The sequence below is a fragment of the Sciurus vulgaris genome (assembly GCF_902686455.1).
Source record: "Sciurus vulgaris genome assembly, chromosome: X".
Classification (NCBI taxonomy): domain Eukaryota; kingdom Metazoa; phylum Chordata; class Mammalia; order Rodentia; family Sciuridae; genus Sciurus; species Sciurus vulgaris.
The window spans coordinates 44668841-44690588 of record NC_136471.1 but is presented as its reverse complement, the minus strand read 5'-3'; the positions used below and the strand labels follow the sequence as shown (position 1 = coordinate 44690588).

Here is a 21748-nt window from a genome sequence, read left to right as displayed (position 1 = left end):
TTGTCTTTTTCTTTCTAGAAAAAAACATTCTTTGCTCATTCTTTGAGGAAGCAAGCTATCATGTTGATATGATTTGAAAGTGTCCCATCAAAAATTCTTATTGCAACTTAAAAACTTTTGTGGTAGTATTAAGGAGTAAGGTGTTTTGTAAAGTGATTAAATAGTAAAGGCTCCATATTTATGAATGGATTAATTCTCTCTGACATGGCTAGAGATAACTGGGTTAGACCCCTTTTGCTTTCCCACTTTTCTGGCCTTTGAATAAGCATAGATGGCACTATGTATAAGGAACAGAACCTCATTACATACCCAACGATCCAGCACCCTGATTGTGACCTTACTGGCCTACAGAAAAATGAGAAATAAATGTGCTACTCAGTCTCAGGTATTTTTAATAGCAATGAAAATGAACTATCACCCAGAGCATGAGACTACATTAACATCTTGACTACAATATCATGAGATATCTGAAGACGGTACCGCCTAGATAAGGCACCATGAATTCCTGACCAATCAAAAGCATGAGACATTAATTGTACTTTTAAGCCACTCCATTGGGGGGCTTGTTACGCAAGTAAACAATTAAAATTAAAATAGACATTTGGCACCAAGAGTAGAGTGCTCCACTAACAAAAAAATATAAAATGTGTAATAACTTTGAAACTGGGCAGAGGGCTGAAATTGAAAGAAGTATGAGGAGAGCACTAGTGAAAGTCAAAGATGCTTGGAGCAGAATATTAGCAGAAACCTGATGATTAATGTGGAAGTGACCTATGAGAGTTTAAGGAGAATTGAGGAAAATGTCATTGGAAACAGAAGGATAGGGAAGCCTTTCTATTTAGTACAGTGATATGTGGAGTAGAAAATGTACTTATGACATAGGTGATATAATAAAGGGCATTTCCAAACAGGATGTTGATGATGCTTCAATTTTTTTCTCTTTATAGAAAAACACTAAAAAATAAAGTTAAATTAATGGGCATACTTTAGCTTATACAAAAAGGAGGTAGAACTTGCTACTTTGAAAATCCCTAGTGTCTTCAGATGGCAAGTGATACTAGAGTTATGAAAGGGCATCTATGAAAAAATCAAATTCAGAACCCTTATAAGAAAACATGGTGTAAAGATGAGGCTAATGACATGATTATAAAATCCTTTGTTAAGGTCTCAAAAGGCCTAGTATAGTACCTCAGATAACTTTAGATGAATTGGCACACATGCACTAACAAGTTTAATACTATTGTTCCTAAGAAGTCTCAGCAGAAGCCCATGAACTTATCTCAGAAAAAATTACATATGTCTTTTTTGTGTCTAATAGAGTGCAACTCAATGTCATAATCCATTTTGTGCTGCTATAACAGAATAACCAAGAATGGGTAATTTGTACAGAACACAAACTTATTTCCTCATAGTTCTAGGTGTTGGGAAGTCTAAGATCAAAGAAAGGCATCTGATGGGATTTTTCCTCCTTAATCTTCACATGATAGAAGACAGAGGGGAAGAGAGAACTGACTCCTTCCATCAAACTCTCATTCACGAGGGAAGAATCTTCTTAGTGTAATCATCTCTTAAATGGCTCACCTCTTAATGCCATCACACTGGCAACGCCTATCTGAATTTTGCAAGAGTCATATTGAAACCTTACTACCCAGAAAGATTCTTGGACCCACATAGGGCCTTTAATAGAGGAAAGGGGGGAAGGCAGAGAGAATGCAAGGGAGCACACCAGCACGGCTTATTCAATCAGAACCAATTCAGGTCCCCTCAGATAACACTGCATATATAAATTCTGACTTGGATTGTGCTTTCATTTTAAACAATGGCGATGAAAGGTCTTTTTTTCATTTTAAACGAGGCGATGGTGACTTTTGTTGTTCTCTGAGCACTTCCATGTTGCTACCTGATTGATAACATTTTATTAAATACCAACAGTAGTTACAAAAGTGGAATTACATTAACTTTGCTTCAACAGACCTTTTTCAAGCACCCACTACATAGAAAATACAGTGTAGCTGTTTTAGGTCAGATGTATGAAATAATTCATTCACCCTATACATTGCTAGTGTAAGGCCCCCAAAAAGGAAACCCCAACTCTGTCCCATGGATGGACGGCAACCCCAATCAACCGCAGGAGGCGTCACTTGATGCAAACCGCAAGAGGTGTTTATTCCAGCGCGCTGGGACCCAACTCGAGGAGTCGAGTCCCTAGCAGAAAATCTTGTAGGTTTATAAAGGCAGAAACCACACATCGGGAGGGGTCACACATGAAAGGGAAAAGGGGGACAAAGCTGCCAGGAAGTTTCAAAGGGGGTCTGGGTTTGCTGACAACATGTTTCACAATGTTTTACAACAGGCTGTAGATTCTGGTCAATAGTTTCTGGTAATCCTACTGTTTGAGCACTATCTGGCTATCAGGCTCAATTTACTCTTTTACTCTCTGTTTGGGAACAGAGAACAGCTTTAAGGGCTTTGTTCCCATTACTGGGAGGGAAACCTTAGGGAGTTGAGATAAAACAGACAGCTTAAAAAAATGTCCATTCTTTCATTAGAAGATTGACAAACATAAATAAATAATTTTAATATACACTAGGATATGAGATGCACTACCGAGAACATAGAAAATTATATTGATGCTAATTATCAGTCATCCAGGCAGCCTTAACTAAATGTAGAAACCAGGTCTTCTACGTTTAACACCTGGCATGCCCCTTCTCTGATCCTCCACTCTGGTAAACTACATCACTTTATTTTCCTTAAACAGTTTCCAAATATTAGGCCCATTTCCTACTTTAATTTTAATTTATCTTAGGAAATATTCAGACCTACACAAGGGCATAGGGTATACTACATTCATACAACCACCACCCAACTTAAGAACATAAGATTACAAAGAGAGTTGAAGCCTTGTATCCCAGTTGAATTCTCCATTTCTTTCCACAATACTATCCTAAATAAGATATTTATCTTCCTCATACATATCTTTCTGCATAATATATATGTATTCATCAACTATACAAATGCCTTTCACTATAGATTCATAATCAAGTAATTGTTTAATTCAGCTACATAGTCTCAAAAATATTGTTACATTTTTCCTTCCTATACATATTTAACTGCCACCACCCCATCTTTGCCCCTTATTATGAGTTGAATTGTCTCCCACAGAAATGTTACAGTTCCCTAACCCCCAGAACCTACAATTGTGACCTTATTTGGAAATGAGTGTTTGCACATGTGATCAAGTTACAGTGGGGACATATTATGGATTACAGTGTGCTTTTAATCCACTATGGTGGCCTAATAAACAAGAGAAAAAAGGATAACTATGCAAAGATGGAAAAAGAGATTGTAGTCATGCACTTGGAATCCAAGGGATGCTGAAAATTGATGACAGCTTCCAGAATCTAGGAAAAAGGCATGGGACAGACTCTCTGAGCTGCCAGAAGAAACCAACTCTTGTCAACACATTGATTTCAGACTTACAGCCTCCAGAACTGTGAGAATGAAATTGTTTTGTCATTTAGTTTGTGATAATTTGTTATGACTGCCCAGGAAATGAACACATTCCTCCAGGGGACTTTGTGTTTGTGTATCAGGACCCTAAATTTCAATTCTCTTCCACATTCCAGACTTTTCTAGCGTGTTCAGTTTACTTGCAACCAGACTATTAATGAGTTTTCCATTACTGTGACAAAACACCTGAGACAAATCCTCTTATAAAGAGGAAAAGGTTTATTTGGTCCCCATTTCAGGGGTTTATAGTACATGGTTGCTAGGCCCATTGCTTTTGTCTCTGATGAGGCAGTAAATCATGGCAGGAACACATGGTAGTTAGCTGCTCACCTGATGACATCTAGGAGGCAGAGAAACAGGAAGAAGATAGGGTGTCAATATCCCCTTCAAGGGCATGACATCAAGTCCGTGACCAGACCCCACCTCCTAAAGGTTCCATCACATCCCAAGAGTGCCATGGGCTAGGGAACTAACCTTTAATACATGGGCCTTAGGGAATATTCAAGATACAAACTATAGCATATACCATGTCGGTTAGTTAAGGCTGATGCTACTGTGGGTGAATTTTAGTTTTCTGTGTCACTGCACTATCACTGGTTCTCAAAGTTTCATATGATCAGGAATACCTCAAGGACTTGAAAATGCTGATTGCTAGTCTGCTTTACAAACCTAATTCAGTAGGTCTGCAGTGGGGCCCAAGAATTAGCATTTCTAATTTTCCAGCTGCTATTGATGCTGCTGGTAAACAATAGCTCATTAGCACCATTTGTTCTCCTGGCAAGTTAGGACATAAATTTTTCCCCCAACAAAATGAAGGGACTAGCTCTTCATTTCTTTCATTACACAAATTGTTTATAACTTTAAATATTAGACTCTTTTGGATTACAATAAAATAATTTAAAACAGGTTGGCTGCAGAGTGGAAACAAATTCATTTTAGTGAGAGCAAGGTGGGCCAAAAGAGAAAAAAGGTATAAAGTTAGATTTGAGTCAGTTATTCACAAAAATAATGTGCAGCTTATGCATTTCAAACAAGCTTTTATTTTTAACAGAACAAATGCAGTCAAATATATCAGCAAAATGTTAACATAAAGACAAATGTCAATTGATGTCTTTTTTGGTGCGATGAACTTTGGAACAATTCAGTGTTCTGGGCAAATGAAAAGTAGAAAACTAATGAAGAACAAATTCACTGTTTCTTCTCCATCCATTTCTTTCTATGCTTTCCAACTGTAGAACGAAGCAAAGGACAATTAACATTTGTATGCCATTAACACATACTTTCTAAATCTGAATCAATGTTATGTATATCTGTGGTCTCAGTGAGTAGAAACCAAAACACTTTCCTCTTGTAAAAAGAACTTTAGGTGTGGATGTGCTCAGGCCTTTGATGGCTTTAATCACCTGATCACATCAACCACCTTGCCCTCTTACATACCAAAATAAATGCTTTATTCTTAAGAGGACACTCAATGATTAAATTGAATCTTCCTACCAGTACGTTTTTACACAAACTAGATATATATATTCCATTAAATTCCCAGGCCATAAGTTTTTATACATGCAAAATTAGAAGGAAGATGTTTTCTGAGGTCCAGATGTAAAAATTTAGGAGAAAAAATACACAGAAAATATAAGATTTAATTGATTCATAATAAAAAAGTCTTTCTTTTTGTTTGAATATTTTATGAAAACTAAATCTAAATTGTATTTACGTAGTAGTTATGAAATGTGACCTTACTTAACATCCTTAACTTCCAGTCAACCTTGTCAAACATGCTGTTGGTGTAAGCAACTACCTTTCTGTGGCCAAGTGATTAAAAGCCTGGCCTCAGCATTTCAGTTGCTTCTTCTGGTGACCTTTCTCCACTACTCTCCATTACCATGTCTGATAAATTTCATATATGTATTTAAAGCTATAGGATAAAGTGCATGTAACTGGCGTGAAATACATGTCAGAATATATTGCCTTTGTTTATCACATTATTAACAGTAAAATTTTAAAAATGGTAGCAATGTTTGATTTTGCGAAGACTGAAAATTATAAAACATAAAACCAGAACTAACAGATGGGTATCAGGAATGGTCAGTTAATACTAAAGTCTCTAAACCAATACCTGAATGCCTAAAAGAAGCGGCCCTCTGCTGAGTCCAGATCCTTTTTGGGTCCTTCTTCTAGATCTTCATTTTCATCCACTTCCTCTTCATCCTCCTCAACTCCAGATTCTTCAGACTCTTCATCAGAAATTTCATAGTTATATGCAGTTGCTTCTTTAGCCAGAAATGACAGAGGCTCAGGGACCAGAAAGTCACGGAAATAAAATCCCAGCTTATACTTGGTTTCAGCACCCAGTAATCTACTCTCAGGAAAATCTGAATGAAAGAAATATACAAAAGAAAGAAATATCCAGGTTAGTTCCTACTGGCTAATACAACATTTTCCATGGCCCTCACATTTCTTCTGCTTAGTAGTTTTCAAGGTGATATCCCTCCTTTCCTTTCCTATTCCACACCCAGTGCTGCTGATTATTTCAGACACTTGGGAGAAAAAGGGAAAAGAATCATCTGCACCTGATCACATTATGCTTTTTATCAGAACTTTCTTGAAAAGCATTAATTTGACTTAAGAAAAATTCTATGGTGAACCTCACTGGTTCCTCGATTCCTGAAAAGAGAATGTTTACACCTGTGATGTGCTCTAGTATTGGTTCACTTTTCTTTTTTTTTTTTTTTTTTGGATCATACTACCAAGAAACCTCACATTTTTAAAAAGTTGTCAACCACTAGTGAGGAATGCCACTTGTCTGTCCTTTGCCTTCAGGCTCTCTCCATTTCTTTCAGAGGTCCTTCCTGAACATCTAACCACTGACATTCAAGTTTGTGCACTCATATATTGCATTGTCTCAGATCTTTTACCAACTGAGGTTGGTAGAAGGCAGCATAGTTATTCTCAAGACTGCAAAGTCTTTCGAGAATTGGGCTTCTAGTTGGACACAGTGGGACATAATTTTTTGGGGAATTTTGACCCATTGCTTACTCAGGCAGGCGAGATCTGTGCATGGCCTGCAAGCAAGCCAGGCATGCTAACAGAGGCTGCAAGGCCAGGAGGACTTGGCTGCTACTTGGCAACCTGGGCCCTCTCAAGTGCACAGGTCCCAGCCTCGCTAGTCTTGAATCCTAGGCGAGGTCCCACCCTCCTAGGCCTTGTCCTCTGCTGCCACTTCCTCAGCCTTCTGGGATGCTGCTTGTTTACAGGGTCCTCGGCCACCCAGGACGGGGATCCCTCTGCCAGGTATTCCTCCTCCCAGACCTCGGCTCCGACGCCCAGGTCCTCCCCACTCCCAACGCTGGTGCTCCTCTACCAGCTCCCCGGGTGTCTATGGGGTGGCTCCTGCCCACCACGAGGCCCGTGCGGAGCGCAACCAGGGTGAGGCCATTATAGTAGACACCCTGGAGAAGGGAAGGGACCAGATCCCGAACACGGACTGAAATGCCACCAGAAACTCACAGGCACCTGCAGCTGCCGCACATTCCTCCTCCTCCTCTTCCTCTTCCTCGCTGTAGTCCTCATGCTCGCCACTTTCTTCCTCGTTATCTTCTTCATCTTCCTCACCACAGTCGCCCTCCACTTCCTTGTAGTGGTCTGCCTTCAGCTCTTCCTCTTCCTCCTCCTCTGCCGCCTCCTCCTCCTCCTTTTCTACAGGCTCTATATTCTTGTTCTCCATGGTGGCGGGCCAGGCCACTTCCTCCTCATGCCCCTTCTCCTCAAAGGCTTTTACAATCATCTGGAACGCCAGGAAAGCCGCAACTTCTGCCACTGCAGCCAACCACTCCACAGGCACCACGGCACCTCCGAGGGACCTGGGGTCCAGGCCTCCCTCTTCATCAGCTTCGCTCTGGCCACCTGGGACCAGGTCTTGCTCGTTGTCAGACATGGCCCAAGAGACAAGTCGGCAAAGAAGCGGACGCGAGCAACAATCCGGCTACGACGACACCGGCAGCAAAGATGGCGGCCACGCAGAGGCGTGCTGTGAGGGGAGGGGAAGACTTCTGCCACAGGGCATGCTGGGAGATGGGGGCGGAGCCAGAGGGGGCACAGCCCACAAACTAGTACACTGAGACTGCGCCTGTGCAGGCTCGTGCCAGGAAGTACGTGAAGGAGGCGGGAAGAGCGACCTGCTGCAGCTGTGCTGCTGTGAGACAGGAGGGAAAGTTTCTGATATGCTGGCCATGGGGGCGGAGCCCGGAAGTGTCAACAAAGGGTGAGTCCCTCCTGGAGCGCCCGCCCAAAGCTCATTAGCTGAGAAGTGAGGATTGACATGCCCTGCATGCAGTGGATGGTTAAGGTCCTCAGGTTCCTTTAAACAAGCCCTGGAAGTTCAGGTGAGCCCTGTTCTCTTAATTCTACCTTTGTCAGCAAAACTGCTGTATAGTGTTCAAAATGCAAGAGCCCTGGAAGACTCAAAATTTCATTGTTTCCATTGGCCTCTTAGGCTTATCTGCTACCAATAGAGACACAGTTTTTTATTTATTTGTACTAATTAGTTGTGTATGATAGTAGAATGTATTTTAACACATTATACATAAATGGAGTATAACTTCTTACTCTTCTGATTATACATGATGTAGAGTTATACAGGTCATGTAATCATACATGTATATAGGGTAATAATGTCCAATTCATTCTACTGTCATTCCTACACCCATGCCCCCTTCCTTCCATTCACTCCCTCTGCCTGATCCAAAGTACCTCTATTCTTCCCCCCTCATTGTGAATTAGCATCAGCATATCAGAGAAAATATTACACCTTTGGGTCTTTGGGATTGGTTTATTTCGCTTAGCATAATATTCTGCGCTTCCATTCATTTACCAGTAAATGCCATAATTCCACTCTTTAAGGGTGAGTAATATTTCATTGTGTATGTGTGTGTGTGTGTGTGTACTATACTATACTATCCATACTTTAGCTATTGTGAATTGAGCTGTTATAAATATTTGGTGTGGATGCATCACTGTATTATGCTGATATTAAGTCCTTTGTGTATAAACCTAGGATTGGGATGACTGGGTCAAATGATGGTTCCCTTTCAAGCTTTCTTTGGAATCTCTATTCTCCTTTCCATAGGACTTTTGTTGTTTTTTGTTTGATTTAGTACTGGGAATTGAACCCAGGGGCGCTTAATATTTAAGCCACTTCCCCAGCCCTTTTTCAGATATTTTATTTAGAGACAGGAACTCACTGAGTTTCTTAGGGCCTCACTAAATTTCAGAGCCTGACCTTGAACTCACCATCCTCCTGCCAAAGCCTCTTGAGCTGCTGGATTTACTGGAGTATGACATTGCACCTTGCTATTTTTCTTTTTAAGTGTTGAACTATTAGCTGTTATGGTGGGGGGAGATAGAGAAAGAGTGAAAGGGAAATTTTGCACATTTTAACAATATTAAAGCTATTTAGAATATAACATGCAATGTTGAAATGGATGCAGTCAGAATGAGGAGTTAAAGTATTAAAAACAGTATCTGGAAGTTCTTTAAGGAATGCTCCATAATTCACCTCACCCTCCAAAGAAGTAAAGAAACAAAGATACTATTTTCAAAGGTCCAGGCTTCAGTATAACACAGAGTAAAAAGACATGCTTCATAGAATGATTTCTGAGTCAGTGGTCTAGGACATTTTGTTTTATTCATTCCCACTTAGCAAATACATCAAGTGTAAATAATTTAAAGCTGTGAAGAAATGAACATCTATTTTATACTAACTCTAATTACCATTGTTACTGAACACAGAAAAACCAAAGGAATTCATGATGAATCAATCCTCTGTGTTTCAGAAATTGTTTTAATCTGCTTTTTGCTGCTCTAAAAGAATTAAGAACAAATTCAGAGGAGAAAAAGTTTATTTGGGGGGACTCACAGTTTCAGAGGTCTCAGTCCAAAAACAGCCAGCTCTATTTCTCTGGGCTTGATGGGAGACAGAACAACATGGGACAGGAGCATGGCAGAGGGAAGTGGCTTATGTGAATGGAAAGCCAAGACAGACTTCACTTGCCAGATACATAATATATACCCCCAAAAGCACACCCCCAGTGCCCACTCCCTCCAGTCATACCCTACATACCTTCAGTTACCACTCAGTTAATGCCCATCAGATTATTAATTCACTGATTTGGTTAAGGCTCTCATAACCCAATCATTTCTCCTCTAAACCTTCTTGCATTACCTCACACGAGATTTGAGGGGACACATCACATTCACACCATAACAGATATATTCCTCCCTATCCCCATTATTTAGCAACAACCCTTAGCTTTGCATGGTAATAAGGGTTAGGTTGCCACATTGATATGTAAATTCCTTTCTTTGCCTGATGCTCCATTGCTGTGGGGATACTGGAATGTTCAGGTGGTAGCTGTTGCTTCATGTTTAGTAGAACCAAATCTGTGTGACTTACTGGAAGTCCACCCTCTTGGGACCCAAGATATCTAATATGGTAGAACCTGACGTTTCAGGGATGCTAAGTACATATTCTGAAAATGTGCTACAGAAATTATGGTGTAAGGAGCTATTGTTGCTACTCTTCAAAGAAAGAAGATGGGCTCCATCCCATCTAAAATTTGTTTCAGATATCAGAATTAATGACATCAGCTGGGCATGGTGTCTCTCCTCTGTAATCCCAGTAGCTCGAGAAGCTGAGTCAGGATGATCGTGAGTTCAAAGCCAGCCTCAGCAAAAACAAGGTGCTAAGCAACTCAATTAGACCCTGTCTCTAAATAAAATACAAAATAGGGCTGGGGATGTGGCTTAGTGGTTGAGTGCCTCTGAGTTCAATTCCCCATACCAAAAAAACCTCTCGGCAACCAAATATCAAAAAATTGAACCAGAATCCTTTTTACAGGCACCAATCTGATTTTTACATTTTTTCTCAATTCCTGTAATCTAGATTTGCATGGTACCACATAAATACCAGTGTTTAGCTCAGTGCATATACCTGATCCTGGAGGAAAGTGCCCTACTATAGACAGCATTGCATCTGAACTGATGCATTAGCTGACCTGTTCCACTTGGCTAAACCAAACCTTCAGTACATGTTGGTGAATGCTACAATTTGTATTTTAAATGTCCCCCAATGTAGTCTCCAGCTTGGCACAGAGATCATCAGGTTTTGGGGGGCGTGTTCTTAAAAAGCATTTTGGAACTCGTCTCTTTTTCTTTTACTTCCTCACCATGACATGTGCAATTTTGCCCAACTAAACATTCCCACCATGATGTGCAGCCACAGGCCCAAAGCAACATGTCCAATTAATTATGAACTGAAACCTCTAAAACTGTCAGCTAAAATAAATCTTGTCCCTTTGTAATTTGATCATCTCAGATATTTTTATAGTAATGGAAAGCCAACATAGAGAATTGGTCCAAGGTGTGGGTTCTTTGCCATTACTATATACCTGACAATGTGGAATATCATTTGGAATTGGTTTATGGAAAGAATTTAGAAATGTTTGGAGAATTAATCTATAATAAGCCTAGAATGTTGTAAGCAGAGATTAACAAGAGATACTGGTAGAGGCTTAGAAGACTATAATGCTGATAGGAAATGTGAATTATAAAGGCAATAATGATGAGGTTTCAAATGGAAATAAGGATTCTATTGGAAATTCGTTTGGAAGCCAATCTCATTACACCATGGTAAAGAATTTTTCAACATTTGTCCATGCCCTGAGATTTTGTGGGAGGAGGAGCTTAAAGGTAATGGACTAGTTTACTTGGTAGAAGTGATTTTAAGACAGCAAAGCGTTTGGGCAGTGGCATGAGTATTACTGGCTGCTTTTAATAAAATTTACAGTGAGAATTGGGAACAAAAAGAAGCAAAGTAGAAATATTTGAAAAATTTGAAGCTTGACTACAAAAGGAACACTTGTAAATGTGTGGTCAGAGAAGGTGTTTTGCTCCAGGACAATGGGAAAGATACTTCAAGAGCATCTCAGGAGATGTAGAAATAAAAATTTGTTTCAAAGACTTTTGAAATAGAGCTCTAGGCTTCCCTATGTGCCCCAAAGTGCCTAGGGATTCGTTTTCCCATGGTCAGCCAATAAGGTACTAAGAGACCATTGAAAGTTTGTGGTTCAGGCAGGCCCAAATAGAGCTTACTCTGCTGGCAGACATTGGCATTATTCATGTGTTGCTGGTTTTTCAGACATGCATAATGCAAGAGTTATAGGGTCATGGGGATGACTTCTGAGATTTCAAAGGAAACTCTAGGAGGCCAGTTGGTGTATTACAGGTTTGGTGCCACTGCAAATAGTTCCTGTCAAGCGAATGAGTGGGTTGTTAAGAGTGAAACCAAAATTACAGTGGAGACCCCAATAGGATAGAGATGCCAATGGTATGGAATGCTTCACAAGGGAAGCTGTAGGCAGCATGCAAAATAAGCCCAATAGAGAAGCCATGCAGGCTGCAGCCAGCAAAGCCATAGAGGCAGGGATGCTCAAGACCATACAAGCCTACTTTTTATCATAATGTGCTCTGGATGCTGGACATGGAGATTTATGATTTAACATTTACCCTACAGAATTTTAGTCTTGTTTTGGTTTGATTCCTACTTGCTATTTTCCTGTTCCTCCCTTTTGGAATAAAAATGTATCCCTGTACCTGTTCCATCACTCATCTTCAAGGTATGTAACTTGATTTTTATTTTTAAGGGGCTCACAGTTGAGTTAATATTGAGTCTTAGAGGGTACTGTAGACTTGGACTTTTAAGCAATGCTGAAACAGTTAAGACTTTGTGACTGTGGGTATGGACTTAATGTATTTTGCATTGTGAGATGGATGTGAATCTTTGGGAGCAAGAAACTGAATGCTTTATTTTGGATCTTAAAGGTCTCAAAGGCTTATGTTTCAACTTGGCCCTATTGGGAGGTGGTAGAAACTTTAATAGGTAGTCCTATTGGGGTGGTGTTTAGGTCCTGCCACACTCTTTTTTTATGACATGCTGCTGCAGGTTCAAAGCAACAGGGCATTTTTTTATGTCCTTAAACTTTAGAACTGTTAAGCAAAAGAAAACTTTTATAAGTTGATTATCTCAGGTATTTTTATAATAAGAGAAAGCTATTTCACAGTGAACATATATATTATTCCCTACTAAGCCAGAATGTAGTTTAAGGCCACAAGGAAATTTAGACTAATTTGCTGATCTTCTATAGCTCATGCCATCTCATTAACTTTGGTAGCTAAAGTTAATGGGATGTCCCTGACCTCTTGGCCACTGTATCTAGAGTGTGGACACTGATGCCAGAGACATGGAACTGGGAGTCAGTGTATTCCCATACAGGACAACCATCTTTATCTGATACCCAACAAGGGCCTGAAGGGAGAGCATCACATTAAATAATTTCTAGGAGCAAGGCATGAGTTAAAAAGTCACCCCGTCCTCAATTGAAAGATATTCTGTAGTACACTCTCCAACACACACAAGTATATAATCCAAAATAACTTCTTACACTCAATTTGAATCACCTTACTGTTTTAACAAAATCACATCAGCAGTGTCATTGAGTAGATGTAACTTCAAAAGCATAGGCCATTGGTACATCAGTAAAATCACATAGATTTGTATCAGTCATATACAAATAAGGTTACACTGGTCAGAGTGTACATGTATGAAAGGGTCTAAGTTTATTATCCATGGTCCTAGGAATTTTCTGTTTCTGTAGCATTTGTATAGGGGTGACAGACCTCATATGCACTAGTCATCTTCTGCTGCCACTTGACACAAAGCTGTGAAGCTGAAGCTGGAGGTATGTATAGCATTGACTGCTTTCCCCATTCCTGTGCCTTCCAAGGTCTCAGGAGCTCCACCGCTGTTACTAATGTTGTTGCTCTCCCTCCATGGCCATACCGTCTGTTTATCCTAATCTAGTACATTATAAATTCATGCATCCATTTCGGCACTCAGCCATTTTCACATGTTTCAAAGGTTACATGGACTGTGGCATGATGGTAAGACTTTCAGTTATGCATGATATCTTCTATTTTTGTCTGAGTGGGATACCACAGGGGTAATATAGGCTTAACAAATGCCACCAACAGATCATTTTCTTTGTGACCCATGATGCACCATGCCTAATAATTGAAGCCAGGTAATATTAGAAGAAATAGGTTGGAGTCACCCTCACTTTGTTGTAGAACTAAGATTAATAGGAAAAAAAGAGGACTGGTTGGAAATTTTTGATTTGGAATCACTAGCACAGAAGGCTGATCTCCTTCTTCTGTTCTCTCTTTCTGCTATGGTTCGGATAGGAAGTGCCCCACAAAGATTCACATGTTGAAGGTTTGGTTACCAATGTAGAAATGTTCAGAGGTGGGGCTTTTGTGAAGTGGATCACATGGTCTTTAACCTTATCAGTGGATTTATCCCTTGATGAATTAATAATTCAGTGGCATTATTGGGAGATAGAGGAAACTGTAGTTGATGGGACCTGATTAGAAGAAGTAAGTCTCCTAGGTGCCTTGGGATGGTATTTCTTGTCCCCAGCCTCCTCCTTTTTTCTCCTCCTCCTCCTCCTTCTCCTTCTTCTTCTGTCTCTTTCTTTCATTCACACACACTTTCTCTCTCCTTCTCTGCTACCATGAGGTACACAGCTATGTTCTTCCATACCCATTTACCATGATGTATGTTCTGGAAACAATGAAGCCAGCTATTATGGACTGAAACCTTTAAAATCATGAGCCAAAATAAATCTTTCCTCCTCTAAGTTGCTTTTATCAGGTATTTGTCTTAGTGATGAAAAGCTAACTAGTACACCTTCTATTCTGATATTCCCCAAGCAACCATTCAAAAGGAGATATTCCTTTGCAGAGACCCGATTCACATATTAACCCTAAAGTCTGACTATGATGTCTAGTCCACAATTCTGGCAACAAGGCTGAAAATCCATTCTACCTCTTGATAATGCCAACAGCTTGAGCATGAAAAGGAACATAAAATGCACATTGAATGACATTCCCATTGCTGTACTGTTAGATATCCTTCGCCATGAGCAGCATGCATTGGAAGATTGTCAGTGGCACAAACATAGCAAAACGCAGATCCAAGTGTTTGCATGGTGTGACCAGAATCTGCCACATGGAAATGCAACTTCATGGCTGGAATAGGTTAATTCCTGTTAGACACCAGAAGAAACCACAAGATGGCAGCAGAGAACATAAGTAAGTCTTCATCAGATGTGGTTAGGGCTCAAAGTTGTATCACCTATTAATAGGAAACCTAAATGGAGTACTTTTGAGTCCATTGGCCTATGGTGGCAAGTTCACTTGCCTAGTCCAATAATAAATGCAGGTAACACTTCTAGAAAAGAGATACATGCAAGCCCAGTTGACCACATTGTTTGATTTAGACTTTTCTGGGAATAGACTCTTTCCATGGTCATTCACATGGATTACACAAATGTCCCATCTGGTTGCAACAATGGCTTTCCAGAGTTCATGGCCTCACATAGGAGCATTTATATATGTTAGCCATTAACCCAAGAATCAGTGAAAATACACCATGCCATTTCCTTGGGAGTGTTGTCTTAGGCAAGAATGGCAGCATTCAAATCATCCCATTTTGTTTATTGGCCATCACTGTGGTGAAGTCTACCAGGATTGTTATTAGGCTTGACTGACTGCTTATGCCCAGTGACATCATTAGCTTATTTTGGCTGAGCCTTCAGTAACCCAAAGCCAACCATCCTTGGGGTCTTTTTGGAATGTGGTCACCAGGTACCTAAAGGCTTCTCTCTGAGTGAGCAAGGGGAAATACAACACCTTCTAAAGCTATGCAATATTTTTGTATAAGAAGTACATAGTTGTGGAGCCAGATTTACCTCTTTCTTAATTCCATGTTTCCATTTACTTAAAAAAAAAACAGTGGGACTCTTCCAATTTTGTTGTTAATAAGTGAGTAGAACAAACCTAAGGTGGAATGTTACCTGGCAGTCCTAAGTAAGACTCTCATTCTCCTCAGCTGCCCAATAGTATGCTGGTAGCTGTTTCCCAAATAGAGTATTGTGGGTGACCCAGTTGGGGAGGTAATGAATTTAGAACACCTAAGAAGCACTTCTGGATGAAGTTGATCAGTCTGGTAAAGTCTCAAATCAGCCCAGTCATCAGAAGAAGCTATCTATAGTTCCAGGGAACTCCTGGAGTTTTTACAAACCCTTTGCCTTCCCCAGCTTGTCTTCTATAACTGTACCCTAAGTGGCACAAACAACTGATTATACACTGTTAATTTTTCTAGATTTTCTGCTCAACACATAAATAACATGCAATGAACTATCTGGATGGACTACATGTTGTCTAATATCCAAATAGTTAAATGAAGTGTTGGGCTTCTCTTTAGATAGTAGTGAGCCATAAAGTGAGTAACTTTCTCTTTACTATCTTCAAAATTGATCTTTGAGTCTCAAACAACATAGCTCTCAAGAATTTCACTTGGGTGGCTTGTCTCTATATCTTATCAGGATTAATAAGCCACCTCTTGGTTTTCATGTAGTCAAACAGCCACTGCAACCTTTTCTTTTTTTTAATGTTTTTGTGTATATTTTTTAGTTGTAGGTGGACATAATAACTTTATTTTTTATTTTTACATAGTGCTGAGGATTGAACCCAGGGCCTCACACATGCTAGGCAAGCACTCTACCACTGAGCCACAACCCCAGCCCTACCTATTATTTATTAGGACCTACCAGCATGATATCATCAAAGTGTTGGAAGCAAGTCATCCAAGAAGAGGGAAAGACTTATTCCATATATCTGCATACCCACTGGTAGCAAACAATAGTAAAGTCAAAGTTTCCCAGATGGAGCATATTAATCATGCTTGTAAGTCTGGGACTGCAGGAGCTATAGGGACAATAGCTGAATTCACCTGGCAGTAATTCACCATAAGCATCCACCTCCCATTATTCTTTTTCACTTCACACTTAGGGGTCTTTTATTAAGAAATAGAAGCTTTCAATACTTCTGTTGCCTTCAAGGTCCTTATCAAGGCCTTGACTTCTTTTATCCTACTGAAATTGTTTTTTCTATAGTATATTATGGGAGAAAACTGGAAGTCTAGCTATTGGTTTTGGTGTAATCTTCCCACTATCACTACCCTACACAATGGTTTTCACAATTGGGAGAATCATGCCTTGATTTTTTTAATACTCACAGTACATTTATATAAAACAGCAATAGAAATTATGCTAACACATTAAGTGTTATAGCAGCGGAGCATAACAGGAGGACAAATGGCTGCACCCCAAAGGTTACATTTAATTCCTTTCACTATTTTACTACATTTTCAAATCCATCCAAATCAACAGTGGCCCTTGCCCCTCAAGAGAACCTGATATGACACTATTTTTAGCACTGGCATACAAATGAACCACAATAGATTTCATCACTTTACCCTCTGCCTCATTGTACCCTTACAGAGGCATGGCCTCTGGTCACCACTGGGTACAAAGAGACCTTGATATCACTTCCAAGTCTCCTTTCTTCAGATGAGGATACAAGGGCTTAATATCAGGCTGTGGAAGTGCTGAAGGAATAACCTGTCCTATGATAAATGATTGGTTTTTTACTTCCTCTTACAAAGAGTCACTGATCTCTATGGATGAATTTGTCTATACAAAGACACATTCTGTTTCCAATTGGATAGACAACTGCCTGTGACCCTTCTCTCTATCTGCATAACTTCTATCTGGACCAAGTTTTTCAGTGCTTAACACATTAATCTCTTTTTTGAGAAACCCTTATTTTAGAGCCAAATGCACATTGACTAGTGATTAGGTCCCTTAATTAGGAATTTATTCTTATCCCCAACCTTTGTCTATCAGAAACCTTGCTTGGTTGAGGGTAGATCTACCTTTGCCTTATGCATTTTTGAACCCAAAATGATTATCATTATTTTCATAGGTCCTTGGTACTAACAACAAAGTCATTCACTTTCATGTTAGGGAGGCAGAGCTTAAACATTTATCACTCATTCTCTGGATAAGAAGGTTGTTATGGTTTGGATTTGAAATGTTACCCCAAAAGTTCATGTGTTGAAAACATGTACCCAATGTGGCAAGGTACAGAGATGGGGCTTTTAAGCAATGATGAGGGCTGTAACCTCATTACTGGATTAATCTATTTGATGGATTAATAATTTAATTCATTTAATTTATTATTGGTATTACTATAGACAGGTGGAGTATGGTTGGATGATGTAGGTGACTGGGGAAATACCCTTAGGGACTGTATTTTGTCCCTGGCTCCTTTATCTCTTTTTCTCTGCTCCCAGGCTGTCTTGTGCTGAGATCTTTCCTCTATCATGTCCTTGGAACTAGCTGACCATGGACTGAATCTTCTGAAACCATGAACCAAAATAAAACTTCCCCTTATAAGTTGTTCTTGTCAGGTATTTTGGTCACAGCAATGCAAAGCTGACGAATACAAGACTCATTATCAGGGTTGTCATTCTGTCCACAATACAGTTAGTCTGGAACAACTACAACTACTGTGTTTCAAACAACTTCCTCCTTCGTGTTCACTCCAAGTTGGTCATAATGCCATCACTGAAATAAAAAGTCAAAGTTGCAGGCCATGCTTAGGACTTAATTCTGTCCTGACTGAATAGTTTGCATGAATGATGTGTCATGTGTGAGAAGGCCTACTTGCTACCATTCACCCTCTAAAAGTAAAACACTTCTTGTTCCCAACACTTGCACCAACTGAATTCTCACAGCTTCTCATTCTTTTGACAGTAGTGGTATCAAATTGAACCTCTTTGTCTCTTGGGTTCATCCTACTGTTCTGTTTGGGGTCATGTTTCAGTTCTAGGCGATGGTTGTAGTTGTGGTTTTCAAAAGATGTTCCTTTCTTCCAGAAATGAGCAGTGCTCCCTTGTCCCCTACTCTAGTAGAAGGCACTGATTGGGCAATATTTGCAATCTGACCTCTCACGACTCTTTATTAACTCAACTCATGTTCAAAAAGCAAACCATTTGCCTCCCTCTTATTCTACTATTTGGGCAAACACATTTCCTCCTAGCTAGATAGTTTCCTCATATTCATGAATTAACTCATGTGTCTCTTACCTGCTGTTCTTCACTAAGTCATTATCTATATTAGCACCTTTCTGTGTCATTCCTTGCAGAAACCTGTCTACATACAGGAGAGCATGAAGTAACTATACTGTAAATGAAATGACTAAGTAAGCAAGCATTTAAGTTTGCCACACTCCACAGGTGCTGAATGAATACAAGAAGATTCAGTGGATCAGAATAAAAACAGTTTATTACTTACAGCACAGCAAACAGCAGGAGTATCAGCTTTGTAGCAACAGATCACCTGGTCCCAAGTTCCACTGTGTTTCACTGCAGGAGCAGATGATGGCTGCAAACACTGAATTTCACCACAACTCAGCAACCTGAGCTACACATTTCATGCTTTTATATAGCAAGCAGTTAACCATCCAGTCATACTCCCCAAGGAATGAGTGTTCTTACAGCAGTCCTGCTGTGGTATCATGTCAATAATGTTCCTCTGTTCTCTCTAATTCCCATTCAGATATTTAAGATTCACTCTCACATATGTTCCCAGAATTCTTGCCAGTATATTTATTTATTTATTTATTTATTTATTTATTTATTTATTTTTGTGGTGTTGGGGATTGAACCCAGGGCCTTGTGCATGCGAGGCAGGCACTGAGCTATATCCCCAGCCCTTGCCAGTATATTTAAACCAGGTTTTCTACTGCCTTTGATAATAAGCTCTTTCATCCCAAATTAGGGACTTCTCTTCCCTAGTCTGCCTATAGTGAAAACTGGCCTCGCCAGTCGACATAGTGGCAATGAGAGCATGAGTATTGAATATGTCGTCATGTAAGTCTCCTGTGTTGGAATTTATCTCCCGAGTCTCGCAACATGGGGAAGTTGCTTCCTCCAGCAAGTTGGAAGGGGGGGTATAAGAGGACTGCTTCTGCTGATAGGTAAGGTTAAGGGGAATCTGATACCTCAAGATTCTCAAGTCTTCATGCAAATTACCATCCATGGCCCCATGAGTCTGATTTTCATGAGGTCCCTGACTTTTCCATAGGAAACCTCTTCAAGTCATGCATCTAGCACTATTTTGGAGCTCTACATCCTTTGCAATTAGCTCCTGGCCTTGTACACATATCCATTTTATACTGTGTAAGTATACAATTTCATTGTGTGTGTAAGTATACAGTTTTAATATTCTCTGTAATGTTCCACTGTTTATTTTGAACTCTACTTGATAAATACCCCATGCCTTAATTCTTACAGTTATATAATAAATTTGAAGGATAGTAATCTATGTTCTGTTTTTCATGATTATTTTTGTATTCATATTTCTGTGGTTTGAAAGTTCCCTCCAAAACTCATATCGAAATTGCCAATGTGAAAGTATTAACAGGTAGGACCTTTAGAAGGTGATTAAATCATGAAGGCTCTGCTCTCATAAATGGATTATTGTCATTATCATGGAATGATTTAGTTATCTCAGGTATGGATTCCTGATAAAATGGATGAGTTTGACCCAATTTTTCTTTGTTTCATGTATGCTCACTTGTCCTTCCATCATGTTGTAATGCAGCAAGAAAGCCCTCATCAGTTATAGCTCCTAAATCTTGAACTTCCTAGCCTTCAGAACCATGAGCCAAATAAACTTATATTAATTATAAATGATGTCACCTGTAGTGTTCTGTTATAGAAGCAGAAAACAGACTAAGACATATATCCTTCTGTATTTCCACATGGCTGCACTGTCCAATTCAGTGGTAACAAGACACAAATAAGTATTTAAATTAAAAATAATTTAAAAATAGGTCATATTAAATATTCAGTTTCTCAATTTAGCTATATTTCAAGTGCTCAATACCCAGACAGTGAATATTATAACAAGCAGCACAGGTATAGAACATGTTATCACAGAAAGTTGTATTACACAATACTACAAAACATTTTTTGATTCAGTTCGTCAAGTTTCACACACATACGCACTCATACACAAAACCTACTGGAATAGGGATTTGGTTTGAGTTTAATTTTTAGATCAGTTTGGGGACCCCCAGAAGCCTTTGTAATAGGGGATCTTCCAATTCTTATGAACTTTTCTGGGCCCAGTTCTTAGTAGTTTGGATATATATAATTGATGTAAAAGAAGGCAAAACCATAGAGAAAAAGGAACATAAAAGATGATCCTTGATGTCTTCCACAGTGTATTATCCAGAATATGCAGGATACAATAAAAATTACCAGGAGTTCAAAGCAGAAAAATGTGACCCATAATTAAGAAAATTTAAAAACAACAATTAAAAAAAAAGCCCTAATCAATACGTGACACTCATGTTGGAATCAGCAGTAATAATACAAAAAAATGGACCCTTATAAACCTCGTTATATACGCTATATAGTGGACCATAAAACAATGCTCATTGAGTTTCAAGGTTCACAAACACAAAGTATGTTTTCCTGCCACAATGTAACTGAATTAGAACTCAAGAATAATATAATACCTAAAAAACCACCAAATATTTGGAAGTGACATGAGCAATACCATTCAAAATATTCCACAAGTGAAAGCAGATACCACAAAGGAAGTTGGAAAATAACTATGTTTGACAGAAGTAACTAAGTGGTGGCCTGGAGACAGCTAATACCAGCTCTTACAAGATATTGTTAAAATATCTTCGACTCTGTGTTCAGTGGCTTTACATTGCTATATTAAAAATCAGTTATAGTGGGTTATTTTTACACCACAGAAAATGACAAATGCTTTTAAAAATGCTACAAATCAAGCATCTTCTCAACATTCCTCCCCCTCCCTCGCCGTTTAGGAAAGGTTGTTAAACACATTCCAGAGATCCACAGAATTCACTAACGCAGTCATTCAGATTGAGGTTTTCTGTGTAGAGATTTTGTTTTTGTTTTTCGTTTTTTTGGTATCAGGGTGCTTAACCACTGAGTCACATCCCCAACCCTGTTAATGTTTTTTTTTAGTTTATTTTTATTGTAAACAAATGGGATACATCATGTTTCTGTTTGTACATGAAGTAGAGGCATACCATTTGTGTAAACATACATTTACATTGGTAATGCTGTTTGATTCATTGTTATTTTTTCCATTCCCCCCACCCCTCCCACCCCTCTTTTCACTCTATACAGTCCTTCCTTCCTCCATTCTTGCCCCCTCCCTAACCCTAT

At 39.4% G+C, this 21748-nt stretch overlaps 1 protein-coding gene across 1 annotated transcript in view; it reads left to right on the top strand.

Annotated features, from left to right (window-relative positions):
• Positions 1 to 7445: 7445 nt before the first annotated feature.
• LOC306651552 (26S proteasome non-ATPase regulatory subunit 3-like) overlaps positions 7446 to 21748 on the top strand; it is a gene marked incomplete at its 5' end in the record, with an annotated part of 62019 nt that continues 47716 nt past the window's right edge. Inside the window, 2 exons of the mRNA XM_079124228.1 lie at positions 7446 to 7542; positions 7648 to 7774. Coding sequence (XP_078980354.1) covers positions 7446 to 7542; positions 7648 to 7774 — 224 coding nt within the window. The remainder of the gene's footprint in view (positions 7543 to 7647; positions 7775 to 21748) is intronic.